Source organism: Chiloscyllium punctatum, chromosome 45, assembly GCF_047496795.1.
Source record: "Chiloscyllium punctatum isolate Juve2018m chromosome 45, sChiPun1.3, whole genome shotgun sequence".
Taxonomy (NCBI): domain Eukaryota; kingdom Metazoa; phylum Chordata; class Chondrichthyes; order Orectolobiformes; family Hemiscylliidae; genus Chiloscyllium; species Chiloscyllium punctatum.
In genome coordinates, this window is record NC_092783.1 from 65,754,029 (window position 1) to 65,778,184 (window position 24,156).

General features: G+C 41.8%; 1 protein-coding gene across 3 annotated transcripts in view; it reads right to left on the reverse strand.

Moving 5' to 3' along the window:
* Positions 1-24,156, reverse strand: part of LOC140467524 (striatin-interacting protein 1 homolog) — a 188,609-nt gene that overhangs the window by 43,626 nt on the left and 120,827 nt on the right. For all 3 annotated transcript variants that reach the window (XM_072563969.1, XM_072563967.1, XM_072563968.1), the window contains 4 exons: positions 13,578-13,652; positions 11,319-11,416; positions 9,902-10,028; positions 1,744-1,844 (listed from right to left, as the gene is read on the reverse strand). In XM_072563969.1, coding sequence (XP_072420070.1) covers positions 1,744-1,844; positions 9,902-10,028; positions 11,319-11,416; positions 13,578-13,652 — 401 coding nt within the window. The remainder of the gene's footprint in view (positions 1-1,743; positions 1,845-9,901; positions 10,029-11,318; positions 11,417-13,577; positions 13,653-24,156) is intronic.

A 24,156-nucleotide genomic window follows, 5' to 3' on the forward strand; every position in this document is an offset into this window, starting at 1 on the left:
CAGGAGAAGATAAGAGACTGCAAAGGGATGTGGATAGGTTGAGTGAATGGGTAAAAATTTGGAAAATTAAACTTCATACAACTACGTTGGCAGGAAGATTAGAAGACTACGCTATTTAAATGAACACAGACTGCAGAATTTAGAGGTGTAGACAGATATGAATGCCATGGTATCGTAAAAGTTAGTTTGAAGGTAAAACATTTGATTATGAAGGCAAATGGAATAGGTGAAGGAACAGGTATTGTTGAGGAAGTGGGGAGGCTGCAGAAGAACTTGGACAGTTTGGGAGAGTGGGCAAAAAAGTGTCAGATGGATAACAATGCGTGAAATTGAGAGGTTATGCACTTTGGTAGGAAGATTAGAGGAGTAGACTATCCATCTTCTAAATGGGGCAAGCTTCAGGAGTGTCCCAAGATTGCAGGTTCAATTGCAATTTAGGAAGGCAAATGCAACACTAGCATTCATTTCAAGATGGCGAAAATACAATTGCAGAAATGTACAACTAAAGCTAGGATCAGTGATAGTGACCACAGAATTAAAGAATTAAGACTCTGGTCAGACTGCATTTGGAATAGTGATAGCAGTTTTGGGCCTTGTATCCAATGAAGGATGTGCTGGTGTTGGAGGGGGTCCACAGAAGGTTTATAAGAACAATCTCAGATGAAGGACTTGTTATTTAAGGAGCAGGTGAGGACTCTAGGTCTAGACATGATGGAGTTTAAAAGGTTGGGGTGATGGTGGTGGTGGAGGGGTGGGAAATCGGAGTAAAAATTGCAAACGTTGAGAGGCCTGGTTAGAATGGACGTGGAGAAGATGTTTCCATTAGTAGGAGAGACTGAAGCCAGAGGGTGCAACCTCACAGTGAAGAGATGACCCTTGAGAACATACATAAGGTGAAATTTCTTAGCCAGAGTGTGGTGCCCGTGGAAGCAAAGTCTTTGTGTGTATTTAAGACAGAGGCAGATATAGGTTATTGATTGGTAAGGGGATCAAAGATTTCCAGGAGAAGACAGGAAAATGAGACCGAGAAACAGAACAGCCACGATCAAATGGTGAAGCAGACTCGGTGGGCTAAACAGCTTAATTTTCCTCACATGGGAAGGGGGAATGGAATACGAGAGTATAGAAATTTTACTACAGCTTAACAGGACCTTGATGAGAATGCATCTGGAATAGTGTTCACAAATTTGAAAAAGGACATAACTGCATTAGAAGCAGCTCAAAGATGACTTGCCTGACTCATTTCTGAAAGGGCTTATTTAATGAAGGAAATTTGAACAGGCTGGGCCTTTACTCAATGAAGATTAGGAGAATAAAACATGAACTTATTAAAACATTACTATCCTGAGGGTGCATCACAAGATAGATTCCTAACAAATGTTTCCCCTTGCACAACAGATTAGAACTAGGGCACCCAATTAATGAAAAGGAGATCCAATTTTTAAGACAGATTAGGAAAATAAATGCTGTCTCGGGGGCAGCTAACCTATGGAATTTTCTTTGCTGCCTGACCTGCTGTACTTTTCTAGCGCCACCCATTCAACTCTATGTTAGAGAGATATGCTTTTGTTTCATCACTCCCATGTAGACAACTGAAAAAGCATGGTAGCCAAGCACTTGGACATAAACACTTGATCCCAGTGCAATTTATTCATTGTGCAACTAGTTTAAAAAATGATTCCCCTTTCAGAAGGATTGAATACAGTACATCATGCAAATACAGAACGAATTCAGGAGCCTTACCTGTTCTTTGCTGTAATGTAGGACATGATGTTCTGATTGAAAAACTTTAAAATGAGTGGAATGCAATTGGCAAAAACCAGGTGCTGTGCCATGTATTCAAACTGCAGGGTGACAAAAGAGAATAAAGTTCAACATCTTATCAGTTCTGTTAAGGAGAACAAAACCTTAAGTGATCTAATTTTCACCGCTTTCACCTCAATGATTCCAACAATTTACCCAGCACTTATGTCAGATTAGCTGGTACATAGTCATTTAGCCTATCCCGAATTAATCTGTGCTTTTTCAAGTAACAGTTGATCCTATTTCTCAATATCTGTCCACCACTAAGGGCGGACTATGGCCCACACGAATGACCTCTTTCCACACTGTAGGGATTCTGTGGTTCTATTATTCCTCTCCTTTATGAGGATAAAGGTAAAACATTCATTAAGAACCTTGCCCACATCATCTACAACAATGCACATGTTACCGTATATATCTGATAGGCCCACCCTTTCCCTTAGTCACCCACTTGCTCTTGATGCACTGATAAACAGCTTTGAGTTTTCTTTAATTTTACCAGTTAATATATAAGCAAACATATAAGCAAGTGATAGTGACCACAGAATTAAAGAATGTGTATAGAGATCTATATAACTCACTAATACCTTTTAGTACCGGAAATATGTGATTTTTGACATACAAAAATACAATTGGTTTTTATTTGCCAGACAGGTAAAAACAATGACTGCAGATGCTGGAAACCAGAGTCTAGATTAGAGTGGTGCTGGAAAAGCACAGCAGGCCAGACAGCATCCGAGGAGCAGGAAAATTGACGTTTCGGGCAAAAGTCCTTCATCAGGAATACAGGCAGTGTGCCTGAAGGGTGGAGAGATAAATGAGAGGAGGGTGGGGGTGGGGAGAAAGTAGCATAGAGTACAATAGGTGAGTGGGGGAGGGGATGAAGATGATAGGTCAGAGAGGAGGTTGGAGTGGATAGGTGGAAAGGAAGATAGGCAGGTAAGACAAGTCATGGGGACAGTGCTGAGCTGGAAGTTTGCAGCTGGGGGAAGGGGAAATGAGGAAACTGGTGAAGTCCACATTGATGCCCTGGGGTTGAAGTGTTCCAAGGCGGAAGATGAGGCGTTCTTCCTTCAGGCGTCAGGTGGTGAGGGAGCGGCGGTGGCATCAGCAATGATGTGAGGGGCGGAAGTGATGTCACGTGTGGTGCATGAGGGCTGGAAGTGGCTGTGGAAGCGGCCATGATGGGGGCGGTAGTGACGTCATCAATCAGCGTGGGGATGGTGGCTGCACCAGCCCCATAGCTAATGACGTCCGAGCAGTTCCAGAGGCCGGGGGAATCTACTGGAATGTTTGAGGAGTGCTGGTTATAGAAGTGGGTAGATAAAAGTTTGTTGTACTTACAGTTTTTGATGTTTGAGATGGAGTTGAAATACTGTTTGTTGAGAGTATGAGTTCTCCTGAGGATGTAGTACAGAAGGCGTCCTTTACAGTTCTGTGAGAGTGTGGCCCTCAGCTGAGGCAGGGCTGACTTACATCAGCGATGAAGTGAGGGGCGGAAGTGATGTCACTTGTGATGCATGAGGAATTGTGAGGGGCGGAAGTGGCTGTGGAAGTGGCCATGATTATTTGCTCTTGAAAAGACCTAACCAAGCTGTGACAACTGAATTATAACTTCATGCTCTGACAAAGGGTCACAATATGTTTGGGAGAATGCTCCTGAAGCTCAGCCAGAAGTCTAAGAGAGCTTCAGAGTATTCTAAAGAAAAGCTTGCTTTTCCACTGATCTGTGCCCAAAACACCTTAGTCCCTCCAGTTTGCATAAGATATGAGGCTGTTTTCAACCAATTTGTTAATTCTGATATGTAATTGTTGTCAGGCAGTGATCAATTTAATAACTGATTATCCTATTTCACTGTGCAATAAATATTAGTCAAAAGTTAGTGGAGTAATAAATATTGGTCAGGACAAGGAATCTCTAGTTATTTTCCAAATAGAGCAACAGGATTGTTTACATTCACCTAACAGGACAGACAGGATTTCAATTTAATAATTGGCAAGTCTGACAGTGCAGCACTCCCACAATACTGCAATGAAATCCAGTCCAGATTATATTACCTAATCTGGCCTCTGGAGTGGTACTTCAAGCCAGGAATCTCCAACTCAGGAGCCATGGGTGCCACTCTCAGTTTCAGGAAATAAGGGTTCAGACATCTGGACTAGTTACAAAGAATTACAGAATACAGGGCAACCGTGATTATCTGAACAAGATCTCAAGGTCCCGAAGCTTAGGTAAACTGTATTATCCGAATAAAATACTCCCCACCCGTGTCTTTTGGATAATTGAGGTTGCCCTGTAAAGAGCACAGGAATAAACCATTCAGCCCAACCTTTACATGGATGGAAAACTATGCTCCACTATATCCTCCTTTAGTCTTTCTCATCTAGTTATTACCTTAATCGTCTATTTCATTTCATGGGCAGCACGGTGGCACAGTGGTTAGCACTGCTGCCTCACAGCGCCAGAGACCCGGGTTCAATTCCCACCTCAGGCGACTAACTGTGTGGAGTTTGCACGTTCTCCCCGTGTCTGCGTGGGTTTCCTCCGGGTGCTCACGTTTCCTCCCACAGTCCAAAGATGTGCAGGTCAGGGGTGAATTGGCCATGCTAAATTGCCCGTAGTGTTAGGTAAGGGGTAAATGTAGGGGTATGGGTGGGTTGCGCTTCGGCGGGGCGGTGTGGACTTGTTGGGCCGAAGGGCCTGTTTCAACACTGTCAGTAATCTAATCTAATCTAATCTAAAAAAAATTTCCCTCATCTATTTATGTAGTGTCCCTTTGAATGCCTTCAAATTAAAAGCCTGGGCTACTTGTCAGTTCCACATTCTCAGCACTCTCTGGGTACGGAAACGTATTAATTTGGTGACTTTATTTCTCAATCCGCCAAACATTTGCTCTCTTACTTAGACTATATCCTTTTGCATAATCATTACATCCTCTTCATAATGTTGTTTGTTGTATCATCTTTGTATTGTCTTCAAGTATGTTGAAAATAAGCAGGAAAGTTGATCTGTATCTTGACAGCTATTTATTTAACATTATTTAGAAATATATTAGGTGGTTACTTTCATCATGTCATGGGTTCTTGCCGTGAGCAAATTGGTTGCTACAATTCCTATCGCTCATCTCAGTTAAGTTGTCAGCATTCAGTAAATTAAAGGGAAGTAGTGGTATTAAGTGATAGCGTCATTGACTCTATGACTAATTCAGAATGCCAAGTTAATGTTCAGGGGACAGGTGTTCAAATCTCACCATGACAAATGATAGAATTTGAAAGTAATAAAAATCTTGGACAATAAGCTAGTCTAATGCTGACCATGAAATCATTGTCAATTGCGATAAAAAGCCATCTAATTCACTAATATTACTTAGAGAAAGAGTTCTGTTGTCCTTCCCTGGTCTGGCCTACATGTGACTCTAAATCTACAGCACTGTGGATGAATATTAAGTGCCCTCTTGACAATTAGGGAAGGGCAATAAATTATGACCCAGTCCAGTAAAAATTGTGTGAAACTAGTTGTAGCTGGTCTCTTCCTGAAGGGCTCAAGCTGCATTTTTACAATTCACCAATTTTCATGGCTATTTTTCTGGTCAGATTTCGACAGTTTAACTTCACAATGTGCAACAGTGGAAACTGAACTGATGGCTCTGGATATCAGTTCATTCATGCAGCCAAGCAGTTTTATAAACTGGGTGTGGAGTTTAAAAGTGGAGAGATAATATTAAGTCTTATAAAATCATTAGTAAGGTTTCAGTTAGGTGGAGTTTTGGACATCTAAGTTGAAGAAAAATGTCAGGAGGAGTATGTGGAAGAAATTCATTATGAGCCCAGAGATATGGAGTTTTAGTTAAGAGGAGAGGCCAGACATACTGAGATTCATTTCTTTGTAGTAAAGAAAGTAAAACAAAGCTTGCTAGAAGTGTTCAAAATTGCGATAGGGAGAGGATGGAAAAGGGTAGGAGGGAAAAGATTGGGGAAGGAGGTCTTCAGGGGAGGCACCAGAGGATGGGTGATGCTGCAAGAGAACAGTGGGATTGCAAAGCGGAAAAAGTATGCTTTCAACGCAGACAGGAGGTCTTCAAAGGAGGTGGAAGAGAGAGATTTCAAAACAAGTAAAACAGTTTTAAGTCTTTTAACAAAGGAGTAGTGGATACTATTGTAATGAACACAAAATGAATTTGATAATTTAAGAGTGAACAGTTTTATTTCCCAAATATTTGCATGTATTATTTCAAATGCTTCACATACTGTGAATTACCTGAGATGCAGTGACATCGTTAGAAATAAACACAACAACTTTGTTATGAATTTACCAATCTGTGACTAGTCTACAGCTGATGGCTTTCTGTGTTGAAGTGCATGCCAGTTATTTAAAACATCTTTTGTTTTTCACTTATGCCTGTTTTCTTGTGGCAGTTTAACTAGTATGGCATCCACTAAATTAATGCAGTCTAGTGGCTTAGGATGTTGTGATGATTGAGGATATAAACTATTCTTAATGTTTGGAAAAATATTCCAAGGACAAAATTAGTCTCCACTCGGAGGGGCAAGGATTAGTCAAGGATAGTCAGCATGGCTTTGTACGGGGGAGAGCACAGTAATAAATTTCATTTCAATATTTCAAGGTAAGTGACTAGATGCATAGTTGAGGGTAGTGCAGTTGATACAGTCCATGTGGACTTCAGTAAGACATGTGACAAGGGCTCTCATGGCAGACTGGTTAAGAAGCTATACTTTGGATCTGTCTTTACTAAAGAGGACACAAATAACCTTCCTGAAATGCCAGGGTAAGAGGGTTAAACATGAAGGAGTAACTGAAGGAAATCCTTATTAGTCAGGAAATAGTATTGGGGAAATTGAGGGATCAAAACTCAATCTCCAAGGTCTGATGTTCTGCATTGCAGAGTACTTAAATGGCCCTAAAAATAGTGGATGCATTGGTGATCATTTTCTAGCATTCTATGGACTCGAGAAGAGATCCAGTGGACTGGAGGGTAGTTGATGTAATCCCACTTTTTAAAAGAGGGAGGAGAGAGAAAATGGGAAATTATAAGCCAGTCAGCCTGACATCGAGGATGAGGAAAATGCTGGAGTCAATTATTAAGGATGTACTAACTGAGCACTTGGATGTAATTGGTCCAAATCACTATGGATTCACTAAAGGGAAATCAAGCTTGACATATCTTCTGGAATTTTTTGAGGATGTAACCAGTAGAGTGGACAAGGGTAAATTGGCAGATGTTGTGTATCTGGATCTCATAGAAACATACAAAATCCTGATAGGACTGGTCAGGCTAAATGTGGGAAGAATGTTCCCGATATTGGGAAAGTCCAGAGCTAGGGGTCACAGTCCAAGACTAAGGGGTAAGCCATTCGAGACTGAGATGAAGAATTTCTTGACTTGGGGGAGGCAATGGCCTAGTGGATTTATCAGTGGACCTTTAATCCAGAGAGCCAGGAAATGTTCTGGGGACCCGGGTTCAAATTCCACCATTGTAGCTTGTAGAACTTGAATAAAAATCTGGTATTAAGAGTCTGACAATGACCATGAGTCCATTATCAATTGTTGGAAAAACCTATCTGGTTCAGTAATGTCCTGTAGGGAAGGAAACTACCATCCTTACCTAATCCGGCCTACATATGACTCCAGATCCACAGCAATATGGTTGACACTTAACTGCCCTCAGAGCAATGAAAGATGGGCAACAAATGCTGGCCTAGCCAGCAATGCCTCATTCCACGAATGAATAAAATAAAACTTAAGAGTCATAAACCTGTGGAGCTCTCTACCACAGAAAGCTGTTGGGGCTAGTTTGTTAGACATAGGGGCAGCACGATGGCTCAGTGGTTAGCACTGCTGTTTCACAGCACAAGGGACCCAGGTTCGATTCCAGCCTCGGGCTACTGTCTATTTAGAGTTTGCACATTCTCCCCATGTCTGCGTGGGTTTCTTCCAGGTGCTCCGGTTTCCTTCCACAATCCAAAGATGTGCAAGTCAGGTGGATTGGCCATGCTAAATTGTCCATAGTGTTCAGGAATGTGTATGTTAGGTGCATTAGTCAGGGGTAAATGTAGGATAATATGGGAGGAGAATAGGTCTGGCTGGGTTACTCTCTGGATGGTCAGTGTGGACTTATTGGGCCAAAGAGCCTGTTTCCACACTGTAGGAATCCTATAGTTCTATGATATTCAAGAAGGAGCTGGATGTAGCCCTTGTGCCTAAAGGGATCAAAGGGCATAGAGAAAAAGTGGGGATGGGATACTGAAATTGTATGATCAGCCAAGATCATATTGAAAGCTAGTGCAGGCTCGAAGGGATGTTGTTTTGGACTTTGAGATTAGTGGGATGGAATGTGAAGACTAGAGGGACTCTATTCTTGTTGTTTGGGTGAAGGGAGGGAATTGTTTGAGGGCAGAGGTGCAGTATATGGAGGAAATGCGGTTGAGGGCATTATTGATCATGGAGAAGGAAAAATTACGGGCCTTGAAGAAGGACATCTCGGATGTCCTGGAGTGGAATTGCTCATCCTGGGAAAAGATATGGGCGGAGGCAGAGGAATTGGGAGTATGGGATCATGTTTACGTGGGGTCTGGTCGGGTCTGTGGGAGAGGAATAGATGGAGGACTTTGAGAGTGGAGAGTCTGGATGTCCATGGTGAAGATGAGATGTTGGGGACCAGGGAGCTGAAAGTTGTAGAGGTGGAGGATGACATGGGTGGTATCCCAAACGTAGGTAGGGAGCTCCTGGACCAAATGGGACAGGACAGAATCCAGATAAGCTGAGACGAGTTCAGTGGGGCAGGAGCAGGCAGAGACAATTGGTTGACCAGGGCAGCCAGGTTTATGAATTTTGGAATGAGCTGCCAGGGGAAGTGGGGGAGGCTGGTACAATTGCAACATTTAAGAGGCATTTGGATGGGTATATGAATAGGAAGGGTCGGAGGGATATGGGCCAGGTGCTGGCAGGTGGGAGTGGATTGGATTGGGATATCTGGTCGGCATGGACGGGTTGGACCGAAGGGTCTGTTTCCATGCTGTATTTCTCTTTGACTCTATCTAGAGGGTTGTGTGTTTTTGGAACTCATTGTCTCAATGTGTGATGGAGATGGGAGCCCTCAAAACACTTAAGAATTGTTCAGATGAATACTTTAAATACCTCGTATGCAATGCTACAGGCCAAATGCTGGAAAATCAAATTAAAATAAAGAGATGTTTGATGGCCACAAAGGCCAAATGGATTATTTCCATATCATACAAACTCCAGGACTCCATTAAACAATTCTAAGTTCTACTGCTGTTTGAAACAATCACCCTATACATCAACAAAAATTCAGATGGGAACATTACCATGTGACTGCAGCATCTAATAATGAAGTTAATGAAAATGAAAAAAGAACCTCAAAAACTAAAAGGAACCCCTGGCAAAAGAAAAATCACAAAAGAAGCCCTTGAGTAAAGAACATTTTTGACTTGTGGTATCATGACTACAAGTAGTTTTGAACCCTCTAGGCTAGAAGCGAAAATAAAATCTGCACAGTCCCTACTCTTCTACTCTTAGTACTGGCTTACTGTCAAATATTCATATGTAGCCAAGGATGAGAAAATGCCTGAATTGGGCTTTGATCCGATACTCTCAACTCAGACTCACTCATGAGCATTACAATTCATAATATATAACAAGGACAAGGCCAGCAGATGTATGGGAACACAACGACCTGCAAGTTTCCACCCAAGCCACTCAGTTTCCTGACTTGGAAATATATGGCCATTCCTTCACAGTTACTGGGTCAAAAGCCTCGAACTTCCTAACAGTATTCTGGACATTCCTACACCAAATGGACTGCAGCAGTTCACAAAGAAGTTCATCGCATCTTCTCAAGGAAAACTAGACATGGACAGTAAGTACTGGGTCAACCAATGAAGCTCATGTCCCAGAATGAATACTTCAGAAAGAGTTCAACGACGAGGACCCTAACAATGATATGATGTCTTTGGGACAGAAATGGAAGCAAAATATTGGAAAAAATATTGTACACCAAACAATACTTACCACTCAATTATTAACAAATTACTTAGGTAACATGACACCATTACTTACTTGATAGATGTGGTTGAGTTTGAAATGCTTAAGTAACAATAACAAGACAGCAGAAATTGCTTTTACGATGATCTCTTTGTGCCTGTTGACATCAACTCCCAGTTTCATACTCTGTAGCACGGTGGTACTATTGGGATAAAGAGCACATCACCATATTAACACAGAAACATAGAAAACAGGAGCAGCAACATGCCATTCGGCTCACCAAGCCTGCTCTGCCATTCATTATTATGATTGATCAACCAACTCAAAAGCCTATACCTGCTTTCCTCCATACCCTTTGATCTGTTCAGCACCAAATGTGATAGCCAGGACCTTCTTAAAATCATACAATGCTTTGGCATTGACTATTTTCTGTGACAGTGGATTCCACAAGCTCATCACTCTTTAAATCTTAGAATATCTTAGAATCCCTACAGTGTGGAAACAGGCCCTTCGGCCCAACAAGTCCACACCAACCCTCCGAAGAGAATCCCACCCAAAGCCATTCCCTATTACTCAACACTTACCCTTGTTGAATGCACCTAAAATTCACCTAAAATGCATATCTTTGGACTGTGGCTTTTGGTTGAAAAAAATTCTCCTCGTCTCAGTCCTAAATGGTTTATTCCAAATCCTTTGACTGTGAACCCTGGACTCAGAGAACCAGAAGCATCCTTCTTGCGTTGAACCTCTGTCCAGTCATTAAAATTTTATAGATCGCCCCTCATTTTTCTGTATTCCAGTGAATGTAATCTTAACTGATTTGAAGTCTCCTCAAATATCAGTGCCACCACCCCAGGAATCACTCTCTCTTACAAGCACAGCATCCTTCCTCAGACAATAGACCAGGTGTGATCTCACCAAAACCTTGTTTAATTCCAGCAAGACGTTCCTGATTCTGCACAATGGGTAATTACTTAAGATGTGTGACAGAAGATGAAGATACAAGAAAAGCCTCTCAGATAAGGGACTAAGAATAACAGAGCTATCTGACAGGAACAGGATTCAAGGACAACGAAATGGAAAATATTGCAGTGCTCTGCAGGGGAGGCAATGACTATGGACAGAAAGAGAGTTAACATCTCGGATTTTAAAAAAAAAATCATTGATCTAAAACATGGCACCTTCACAACTATTCCCAGTCATTTCTTTCCATATTCCAGATTTCCAGGGTCATCAGCTACTTGCTTTTGATCAAGTCCAGCTTGTCAAAATAATGAGATCTCCCATATCCTGAACACAAGTGTATCTTACCAAAATAGTATCAATCAGTGGAATAATTAGATGAAAATAATTTTTCACTAAGTTACTTCCACTTAGTTCCCAATCTTTACACTCCATGCAAATTAAGTTCAATAAATTTACTGAAAGAAGTGAATTAGTCCAATGTGTGGGAGATTAAAGTTCCTAATATCAAAGAGAAAGGAATACTTACGGCATTTCTTCTGGTAAGACATCCGCAAGAATATTGATTGAGTCAGTCTTTGCTTTTGAGGTTGGGGCTGCAGCCAGAAGGATCTTCAGTAAAGCAATCTGTGGGGGGAAAAAAATGATGGCAGAGATTGAGGAAGAAAATAATGTTAAAATGTCTTCCTCTAACAAGTTTTGTCTTAAATATAAAATTGCTAGACAAAGTCTGCAGGTCTTGCAGCATCTGTGAAGAGGAGGCGGGTCTGCTCTGAAGGAGGATCACTGGACCCAAAGTGTTGACTTTGTTTTCTCTCCAGAGAGGCTGCAAGATCTGCTGAGTTTCTGTTTTTGCTTAACTCTACCATGCTAGATGCTTTACTCATCTGCCATTGGGAAACCAAGGGCTTAGAAAACATACTTTTCACTGCTGAATTACAGCCTATATTTAACTTCTCCTCAGCAGGTAGAGCTATAGCAATGTAAAACCAACATCATTTACAGACTAGATGTGCTGATGGTGCAGGTTAGGTAAAATAGCATTTGGCCAATGTGACTGCATTGTGCTGCTAAAGCATTGCATGTAAATGTCTACTCCTTTCAAGTACTGAAAGATGTAAGCATTTATTTTCATATTTTTGACTTTATCAGTTTCTTTTGTTTCAAACTGGTCCACCTGTCCATTAAATCTTTGCTTTGCAAAACATCAGAAAAACATTTGAATATTTAGCATATTAATACTCAAATTCTTTTATCTGTTGCACCCCACGTTTCAATCTCTCTGAATAAAATGTTCTTATTCATTGCTTTAAATTTTTTAATTCACTTATAGGATGTCGACATCGCTGTCTGGGTCAGCATTTAGACAATTATAGCATCACAAAAAAGAAATGTAAAGACAAATAAAGTAATTAAATTATTTATTTTTAGGATAAAACTAAACAATAAAATGTTCTACAATTGTACAAGTAATTATAGGTGTTAAGTTTTGAATTGGACCCAAATAACAGGTGAGAGAGAAAATTTACAGGTTACAATTGAAAATGGTAAAATTAAACAATTATTTTGATTCTTTATTTATCAGGGAGATACATCAGGTGGACATGACATTGGAAAATGAGATTAGGAATGATATGCATGTAGTCAAAGTATGACTAAGAAAAAGCAATGTTTTACTATCATACAAAGTTAATGGTGAGTTTAAAAAGGTTTCATGAGACAAATAACAGAAAAATCAATTACATTTAGGGAGATGGCACGTGTCTAGAGAACAGTAGATCAGTCGAGCTAAACTATCAATCAGTGGTAAGGAATCTGTACTAAAGGACAAAATACTAGATAATAAAAATAATCACTACCAATATTCAGCATCAACTTCAAAAGTGGAAGCTTCACTTGACCGGTCTCATTGAATTCTTCGAGACAGTAACAGAAATATAGAAAGGGTAATGCAGGAGGTATATTATATCTAAATTAGACAAAGGAATGACTTTGCTAAAATACCATATGAACTACAAATCAATAAGGCTAAAGGCTGAAGAATCACAGGCCCAGCAGCAGAATAGATAGCAAGCTGGCAGCAAGATACAAAGGAATGTAAAGTCGTCAGATAATTAAGATCATTTGCAGATTAGAAAGTGGGACCCACAAAGAGCAGTGTGGGGACAACATAATTTATATTAACAATTTGAGTTTTGAAATTTCCAAACTGGCAAATAATACAAAATCACGGGCGGGGGGGGGGAAGAGAGGGAGGGTGGTGTCGATATTAAGAAATACTGCAGTACATTATAAACAGCAACAGAAAACTTACAGAATGAAAATAAAAATTGGAAATGAATTTCAAATAAGTACAGTGCAAGTTTTTACATTTTAGTAAGAGTAAAACAAGGAGGCCATACATTCCTTGGAAAATAATAATCTAAACCAGTTAAAGGAGTGAAGGGATGTAGGAATACGCAGTAAAGTAGGCCAATAGGAGAATATAAAAGCAAATTGGACTAGTCTTTATTTTCAGATAAATAAAAGACAACAACTGAGTTGAACAGTACAAATGCATTGAAGGGGAAGCTAGATACAATTCAAGTTAATTAAGGAAGAATGGGAGGAGGGTCCAGTGATACATGAGTGCTAGAAAGCTTGTTAAACTCACCACCAGTCATTTCTCTCTAATGAGAGAACAGCTCTATGATCCACTGAGATTTTGGTGACTGTCGTGTTATCTTGATTGGCCAATTGCTGTCTTATATTTTTCTATATAATTCTGTGTAAAAAGATACTGGCTCACCATGTATTGAGGCAGACTGGGTAGTATACCCTGGTATAGAATTTCAGCAGGTGTCAGGTCAAACTCTTCATCTCCCTGAAAACAAGAAAAAGAATCCTAAAAATAGTTTTCTAGTTCCTTCTTGAATTTCAGTCAGATATCTGATGTGGATCATACCATTTATAATCTCCACTAGTCAAGCATTTTCAATAGTATGCAAGTCACACTGTACAGTACATTACACACAGACAGTCTGAAGGTAATCAGGATTTCAACTAAATTGACGCAGGGGTAGGATCCTAAACAGCACGGACGCAAATGAGAGGCTGGAAGAAGATACAGTAACCAGAAATAGTAAGTTGAAGAGACATGTTAGGCTGGAACATGTCAGTGTGCAAGGAATGCCTATTGGATTAAGTTGCATCTATTTCAATGCAAGAGGGCTGACAAGACAGATTAACTCGGGGTGTGGCTAGGAGATTAAAGCCATTGCAGAAACATGGCAGCTTATATGCCAGGGTACAGGTGCTTTAGGCAGATCAAAGGTGGTGGAAAGAGGTGAGGGAGAGTTGCATTGTTGATTAAGAACATAGAACAGTACAGCACAGAACAGGCCCTTCATCCCACGACGTTGTGCCAATCATTGATCCTCATGTAAGGTAAACCTAATGTACGAACCCTCAAATTTCTGTGACCATATGCATGTCCAGCAGTCTCTTAAATATCCCCAATGACCTTGCTTCCACAACTGCTGCTGGCAACGCATTCCATGCTCCCACAACTCTCTGCGTAAAGAACCCACCTCTGACATCCCCTCTATACTTTCCGCCAAACAGCTTAAAACTATGACCTCTCGTGTTAACAATTTCTGCCCTGAGAAAAAGTTTCTGGCTATCAACTCTATCTATGCCTCTCATTATCTTGTACACCTCAATTAGGTTCCCTCTCTTCCTTCTTTTTTCCAATGAAAAAAGTCCAAGCTCAGTCAACCTCTCCTCGTAAGATGAGCCCTCCATTCCAGGCAGCATCCTAGTAAGCCTCCTCTGAACCCTCTCCAAAGCATCCACATCTTTCCTATAATAGGGCGACCAGAACTGGACACTGTATTCTAAGTGCGGTCTAACCAAAGTTTTATAGAGCTGCAACAAGATCTCACGGCTCTTAAATTCAATCCCCCTGTTAATGAAAGCCAAAACACCATATGCTTTCTTAACAACCCTGTCCACTTGGGTGGCCATTTTAGGGGATCTATGTACCTGCACACCAAGATCCCTCTGTTCCTCCACACTGCCAAGAATCCTGTCCTTAATCCTGTACTCAACTTTCAAGTTCGACCTTTCAAAATGCATCACTTCGCATTTATCCAGGTTGAACTCCATCTGCCACCTCTCAGCCCATCTTTGCATCCTGTCAATGTCAAGCTGCAGCCTACAACAATCCTCTATACTGTCAACGACACCTCCAAGGCGATTAAGGCGAGTATCGCAGAGGTAATCAGAGATGAAATAACTTAAGGATCATCAAGTGAGGCCAGATCAGAAGACATAGGAGCATAAATTAGGCCATTCAGCCTATCAAGTCTGTTACATCATTCAATCATGGTTGATAAGTTTCTCAACCCCATTCTCCTACTTTCTGCCCATTAACCTTGATTCCCTTGGCAATCAAGAACCTAACTATCTCTGTCTTAAATATACTCAATGACCTGGCCTCCACAGCCTTCTGTGGCAGTGAATTCCATGGATTCACCACTCTTTCACTGCAGAAGTTTCTCCTTATCTCCATTCTAAAAAGTCTTCCTTTTCCTTAAAGGCTATGCCCTCAGGTCTAAACTCTCCTATCAATGGAAACATCTTCCCACCATCCACTCCGTACAAACCATTCAGTATTCTGTATGTTTCAATTAGATCCCCCCCTCATCCTTCTCAACTCCATCGAGTATAGTCCCAGAGTCCTGAAATGTTCCTCATATGTTAAGCTTTTCATTGCTGGGACCACTCTCATGAACCTCCTCTGAACATGCTCCAGGCCAGTACATCTTTCCTGAGATATGGGGCACAAAACTACACACAATACTCCAAATATGATCTGACTAGAGCCTTATAGAGCCGAAATGTACATCCTTGCTCTTAGATTCAACTCATCTCCAATTAAAATTGCCTTCCTAACTACTGACTCAACCTGTAAGTTTACCTTGAGGGAATCATGAATGAGAACTTCGAAGTTCTCTTTGCATTTCAGGCTTCTGAATTTTCTTCCCATTAAGAAAAACAGTCTGTGCTTCTATTCTTCTTAGCAAAGTGCTTGACCTCACACTTTCCCATGTCGTATTCCATCTGCCACTTCTTTGCCCACTCTCCTAACCTGTCTAAATCCTTCTGCAGCCTCCCCACCTACTCAATACTACCTGTCTTTCGAGGTAAAAACAATGACTGCAGATGCTGGAAACCAGATTCTGGATTAGTGGTGCTGGAAGAGCACAGCAGTTCAGGCAGCATCCAAGTAGCTTCGAAATCGACGTTTCGGGCAAAAGCCGAAGGGCTTTGCCCGAAATGTCGATTTCGAAGCTACTTGGATGCTGCCTGAACTGCTGTGCTCTTCCAGCACCACTAATCCAGTACCTGTCTTTCCGCTTATCTTTGTATTGTCTGCAAACTTAGCCAGAATGCCCTCAGTTCCTTCATCTAGATCATTAATGTATAAAGTGAAAAGTTGTGGTCTCAACGCTGATCCTTGTCGACTGCCATGAATCACTGGCTGCCATCCTGAGAAAAACCCTTTTATCCTCACTCACTGCTTTCTACCAGGCAACCAATCTATCCACGCTAGTACCTTACCTCTAACACCATGGGCCCTTATCTTACTCAGCAGCCTCCTGTGTAGCACCTTTGAAAGGCTTTCTTGAAATCCAGATAGATAACATCCATTGGTTCTCCTTGGTCTAACTTGCTCATTACTTCCTCAAAATATTCTAGCAGATTTGTCAGGCGTGACCTCCCCTTGATGAAACCATACTGATTTTGCCCTATTTTACCATACACTTCCAAGTATTCAGAAATCTCATCCTTCACAACAGAATCCAAACTCTTACCTACGAGCAAGCTTAGGCTAATTGGTCGGTAATGTTCCATCTTTTGCCTTATTCCCTTTTTAAACAGGGGTGTCACGCTAGTGCTTTCCAGTCCTCTGGGATCCTCTCTGACTCTAGCATTCCTGAAAGATCACCACGAATGTCTCCAGCATCTCTTCAGCTATCTCCCTTAGAATTCTGGGGTGTAGTCTATCTAGTCCAGGTTATTTATCCACCTTCAGGCCATTCAGTTTTTCTAGTACCTTTTCCTTGGTGATGGCCACCATACTCAGCTCTGACCCCAGACTCTCAAATTTTTAGGATATTACTCATATCTTCCACTGTTAAGATTAATGCAAAGTAATTATTCAGTTCTTCAGCCATTTCCTTGTTCCCCACTACTATCTCTCCAGCGGTCCAATGTCCACTTTTGCCCGTTATATATCGAAACAAACTCTTACAGTCTTCCTTTATATTACTGGCTAGCTTACCCCCATATTTAATCTTCTCCCTCCTTACTGCTCTTTTTGTTGCCCTCTGTTGGTCGTTATAAGCTTTCCAATCCTCTGGTTGCCCATTGCCCTTTGCCATATTACATGATTTCCCTGCTATCCTTGACTTCCCTAGTCAGCCATGGTTGGCTCAACCTCCCTGTAACCATTCTTCTTTTTCCTCCGGATGAATTTTCGCTGTAACTCCTGAATCACTCCCACAAACGCCTGCCGTTGCCGCTATGCAGGAGCTCCTGCTAGGTTCCTCTCCCAGTCAATTCTATCTAGCTCCACCCTCATGCCTCTGTAGTTGCCATTATTCAGCTGAAATATCATTACCTCTATTCTATCTTCTCCCTCTCAAATTACAGAGTAAATTCAATCATATTATGATCACAGTATCTGAAAGGTTCCTTAATCTTAAGCTCCCTTATCGAGTCTGCCTCCTTGCACAACACTAAATACCTGTTCCCTCACGGGCTCCTCCATAAGCTGCTCCAAATAATCATTTTGTAGACATTCCACAAATTCCTTTTCTTGCAATCCACTCCTAATCTGATTTTCCCAGTCCATCTGCATATTGAAATTCCCCATCATCACTGTAACTTTGCCTTTCCTACATATCTTTTCTATCTCCTGGTGTATCTTGCGCCCCAGCTCCTGACTACTGTTTGTGGGCCTGTGCGTCACTCCACCTATGGTTGTTTTTTACCTTTGCAGTTCCTCAATTCTACCCAGAGAGATTCAACACCATCTGACCATACTTTGTTTTTTACTATTGATTTAATTTCATTTCTTACTAATAAGGCAACCCACTCCCTCTGTCCACTTGCTTATATTTTCAAAAGGATGTAGATCATACAACATTACAGCGCAACAGGCCCTGGATGTTGTGCTGACCTCTGGAACCAATTTGAAGCCCATCTAACCTACACTATTACATTTTTCTCCATACATTTATCCAATGACCGGGTGCTGGTAGGTGGGACTAGATTGGGTTGGGATATCTGGTCGGCATGGACAGGTTGGACCGAAGGGTCTGTTTCCATGCTGTACATCTCTATGACTCTAATTTAAGGGGTGGAGCTAAGCAATAAGAAGGGGATGGTGACATTATTGGGGATGGACTATAGACCCTCAAATAGTCACTAGGCATTAGAGGAACAAACATACAGGGAGATTGGGGAGACTTGCAGGAGCAATAGGGTTGTCAGAGTAGGGGATTTTAATTTTCCTAATATAGACTGGGCCTGCCATAGCATTACAGGCTTAGATGGGGTGGACTTTGTTAAGTGTGGTCAGGAAAGCTTTCTTAAGCAGTATACAGAGGGTCCTGCTTGGGAAGGGCAAAAACTCGACCTACTCTTGGGAAATAGGGTAGGACAAGTGACTGAGATGACAGAGGGGGAGCACTTGAGATGACAGTGGGACCAGTGACCACAGTTCTATAAACTTTAAAATAGTCATGAAGAGGGACTAAACTGGTCCACAGGTTCAAGTTCTAAATTGGGTAGGGCAAATTTGATGGAATTTGGCAGGAACTTGCAGGGCTTGATTGCAGTAGTTTGTTTGCAGGTAAAAGGATCTCCAGCAAGTGGGAGGCCTTAAAAAGTGCGATAGCTAAAGTTCAAGGTCTATTAGTTCCTGTGATGATGAAGGGTAAGGTTGACAGGAATAGAGAACCTTGGATGACAATAAATATTGAGGCTATGACAGGAAAAGAGGAGTCATGGTTCAGGTACAGGCAACTGGAATAAAGAAAATCCTTGGAAGTATACAGGGGATACAGGAGTTTACTGAAGAAGGAAATCAGGAGGGCAAAAAGAAGGCATGAGATAGGCTTGACTAAGAAGATTAGGGTGAATTCAAAGAGGTTCTTCAAGTATATTAAAGGAAAAAGAATAACTAGAGACAGAATTGGACCCCTCAAGGACTAAAGTGGACATGTGTAGAAGCACAGGAGATGGGCGAGGTCCTCAATGAATATTTCTCCTCGATGTGTACTGTGGAGAAAGATATGAAGACTTGGGAAAGTTGGTGGTGATATCTTGGGGACAGTCCATATCACAGTAGAGATGGTGTTGGACATATTAGAATATATGAAGGTGGATAGATCTCCTGGTCCTGATCCGATATATCCAAGAACCCTGCAAGAGGCTAAAGAAGAAATTGCAGTATCTCTGGCTGATATATTTGAATCATCATTGCCCCAGGTGAGGTCCAAGAAGACTGGAGGGGAGCAAATATTGTGTTATTGTTCAAGCAGAGCTGCAAGGAAAAGCCTGGGGACTATAGTTCACTAAGCCTAACATCTGTGGTGGGTATGTTACTTAAAAAGATTCTGAGATAAGATTTACATGGATTTGGAAAGAATAAGAAAGTGAAGACAGCAGATGGTGGAGATCACAGTCATGAGTGTGGTGCTGGAAAAGTAGGTCAGGGGACATCCGAGGAGTGGGAGAGTTGATGTTTCAGACATTAGCCATTCATCAGAAAAAGTTTTCCTGATGAAGGGCTTATGCCTGAAACGTTGATTCTCCTGCTATACAGATGCTGCCTGACCTGATGTGCTTTTTCATCACCACACTCTCAAGGCATTTGGAAAGGCAAGGTTTGATTAGGAGTAGTCAGCATAGCTTTGGGAGTAGGAGATCATGCCTCTCAAAATTGTTAAGAGTTTTTTAATGAAGTGACCAGGAAGACTGATGAGGTCAGGGCGGTAGATGTAGTCTGTATGGATTTCAGTAAAGCCTTTGATAAGGTTCCACATGGAAGACAGCTCCGTTAGAGGAAGGATAGATCGCAAGGAATCCAGGGGAAGCTGGCAAATTGGATACACAATTGGCTTCATGGCAGGAAGCAGAGGGTAACAGTAGAACAATACTTGTTAGTATGGAGATCTGTGACTAGCAGAGTGCCTCAGGGGTCGGTGCTGCGCCCATTACTGTTTGTTATCTATATTAATGATTTGGATGAGAACATACAAGGCATGATTAGTAAGTTTGCAGATGACACTAAAATAGGAGGTATTGTGAACAGTGAGGAAGGTTATCAGATATGCAGCAGGACTTTGAACAGCTGGGGAAGTGAGCTGAGAAATGGCAAATGGAGTTGAATATAGATAACCATGAGGTCACGTGCTTTGGAAAGTTAACTCAAGATACAAGTCTCATGGTGAATGGTAGACCTTAAGGAGTGTAGTGGAACATAGGGACCTTGGAGTTCAGCTGCATGGTTCGCTGAAAGTGGAGTCACAGGTAGACACGGCAGAGAGGGAGCATTTTGGCACACTGGCCTTTGTCAGTCAGGACATTGAGTACAGAAGTTGGGAAGTTATGTAGCAGTTGTACAGGACAGTGGTGAGGCCATGCTTGGAGTAGTGTTCAGTTTTGGTCACCTTGCTATAGGAAGTTAGTAAACGGGAACGAGTTCAGAAGAAATGTATAAAGATGTTGCCAGGACTCAAGAGTCTGAGTTATAGGGAGAAGTTGGACAAGCTAGGGCTTTTTTCTTTACACCTTAGGATACTGAGAGGGGATCTTAGAGGTGTATAAGATCATGAGATGCACGAATAGGGTGAATGCACTCAATCTGTTTCCCAGGGTCAGGAAATCGAGGATGAGAGGGCATCAGTTTAAGATTAGAGGGGAAAGAATAAAAGGGAACCTGAGAGGCAACTTTTTTTTTACACAGAGCATGGTACACATATGGAATGAGCTGCCAGTGAAAGTGGTTCAGGCTGGTACATTAACAACTTTTAAAGACATTTGGGCAAATACATGGATAGGAAAGGTTTAGAAGGATAAAGGTCAAATGCATGGAAATGGGGTTAGCGTGGATGGACACTTTGGTCGGCATGGATCAGTTTGGGTCAAATGGCCTGTCTCCGTGCTGTAGGACTCTGTGACTCTATGACCATCCATCACTGCTTGGGCTCATAGAATCATAGAGACATATAGCAAGCAAGAGGCCTTTCAGCCCATCAAGTCTATACTGCCAAAGTTACATTAAGCCCACATGAGGCCCACTCTCCAGCACTAGACCCATCGCCTCAAACATTATGACATTTCAAGTGCTCACCCAAGTTCTTTTTAAAGATTGAGATTACTGCCACACCATCCTCTCAATAAGAGTATTCCAGAACCCTATCACTTTCTGGATGAAAAACCTTTTCTTCAAATCCCAGCTAAACCATCTGCCTTTTGGCCCAACAAATCCACACCGACACTCCGAAGAACAACAACCCAGATGTATTCCCCTTCATTTACCCCTGACTAATGCACCCAACACCATGGGAAATTTCCCATGGCCAATTCACCTAACCTGCACATCTTTGGATTGTGGGAGGAAACCCGAGAACCTGGAGGAAACCCATGCAGACACGGGGAGAATGTGCAAAATCCACACAGACAGTCGCCTGAGGTGGGAATGGAACCCGGGTCCCTGGCGATGTGAGGCAGCAGTGCTAATCACTGAGCCATTATGCCGCCCCATAAAACGGCTGATAAAGCCAAGAGTCCATATGCCTTCTTAATTACCCTATTAACCTGCTGTTACATTCAGGCATTTGTGGACAAGCACCTCAAGATCCCTCTGTTCCTTGTGCATCACCTCACATTCATCAAAGTTAAATACCACTAATCTGTCCATCAGACCAATTCATTTATCTTCTCCTGTAAACTTCTATCTTCCTCCTCACTGTCAACCATTCAGCCAAACTGCCATCCGCAAACTTATCATTCTTACCATCATTAGAATTTAGCTAAAGAGGAAATATTTATCTCTCACTATCTTAGCAAATGTATCCATTCATACTGTATTCCACTTTCAGTGTGGATGTTGGAAAGATATTCCCATTGTAGGAGAGACTAGAACCTGAGGGCACAACTTTACAATAAAGGGAAGACCTTTTTGAACGGAGATAAGAAGAAACTTCTTCAGCTAGAGTGGAGAATCTATGGAATTCACTGCCACAAAGCTATGGAGGCCAGGTCATTGAGTTTATTTAAGACTGAGATAGAACATAGAAAAGTACAGCACAGCACAGTATAAGCCCTTCAGCACTTGATGTTGTGCTAGCATTTTATCCTACTCTAAGATCAGACTTACCTACATAAGACCATAAGACATAGGAGCGGAAGTAAGGCCATTCGGCCCATCGAGTCCACTCCGCCATTCAATCATGGCTGATGGGCATTTCAACTCCACTTACCCGCATTCTCCCAGTAGCCCTTAATTCCTTGTGACATCAAGAATTTATCAATTTCTGCCTTGAAGACATTTAGCATCCTAGCCTCCACTGCACTCTGCGGCAATGAATTCCACAGGCCCACCACTCTCTGGCTGAAGAAATGTCTCCGCATTTCTGTTCTGAATTTACCCCCTCTAATTCTAAGGCTGTGTCCACGGGTCCCAGTCTCCTCACCTAATGGAAATAATTTCCTAGCGTCCACCCTCTCCAAGCCATGTACTCTTCATTGTACTAACTTCCATTTGCCTATCAAGAATCGCTTAAATGTCCCTAGTGTATCTGACTCTACTGCCACTGGCAGTGCATTCACGCACCCCACCACTCTGTGTATAGAACCCACCTCTGGCATCGCCCCTAAACCTTCCTCCAATCATCTTAAAATTATGCCTCTTCGTGATAGACATTTCCACCATGGGAAAAAGTCTCTGGCTATCCACTCTATCTATGCCCCTCATCATCTTGTACACATCAATCAAGTTACCTCTCATCCTTCTTCACTCCCGTGGGAGAAGCCCTAACTTCCTCAACCATTCTTCATAAGACATGCCCTCCAGTCCAGGATGCATCCTGGTAAATCTCCTCTGCACCCTCTCTAAAGCTTCCACATTTCCCTTGTAATGAGGCGACCAGAACTGAACACCAAATTCCAAGTATGGTCTAATCAGGACTCTTTTGGAGCTGCGGCTCTTAAACTCAATCCCCCTGCTAATGTAAGCCAACAAACCTATTAACCTGGATGGCAACTTTGAGGGATCTATGGACATGAACCCCAAAATCCACACTGCCAGAATCTTGCCTTTAACCCTGTATTCTGCAAGCAAATTCAACCTTCCAAAGTGAATGACTACATACAATTCCAGGTTAAATTTCATCTGCCACTTATCAGCCCTTTTTGCATCCTGTCAATGTCCCATTGCAAACTATAACAGCCCTCCACACCATCGATAATTCCACCAACCTTTTTGTGATATTAAAGATACTGATACGTTCTAGATTGTCAAGGGGAGCAGGAGGAAAAATGGGAATGAGAAACTCACCAGCTATGATTGAATGGTAGAGCAGACGTGGTGGACTGAATGGCCTAACTTCTTCGCCTATGGTCTTATGAAAATAAAGATCAATGCTCCATTCACTATCTTGATTGCACTTTTGTGTTTTATGCTAACTATAAGGGATGAATGTTCCTAGAAACCTAGGTGCTTGCTCTTTCATACTCCTTAATTTCTTAACACAAGAATAGGCTTGTATGCCTTCAGAGTATCCAAAGAGGACTGCACCATATCTTTCATTTTAAATAAATTTTCCTGCTCCAACCTGCTTGAGGTTTAGAGTCCTACACCACAGAGACAGGCCCTTTGGCCCAAACTGATTCATGCCAACCAAAATGTCCATCCACATTAATTCCATTTCCCTGCGGTTGGCACTTAACCTTCTAAACCTTTCCTATCCATGTATTCATCCAAACGCTTTTTAAATGTTGTTATTGTCCCAGCCTCAACCACTTCTGCTGGCAGCTAATTCTACCCTCTATGTAATAAAGTTACTCCTCAGGATCCCTTTTATTCTTTCCCCTTTAACCTTAAACTGATATCCTCTAGTGCTTGAGTCTCCAACCTTGGGAACAGACAAAGTGCACTCACCTATCCATGTCTCTAATTATGTTCCACATTTCTGTAAGATTCCCTCCCTCAGTCTCCTACACTCTGAAGAAAAAAAGTCCTAGCTTATTCAAATTCTCCCTATAACTCAGTCCCTTGAGTCCTGGCAACATCCTTCTAAATTTCTTCT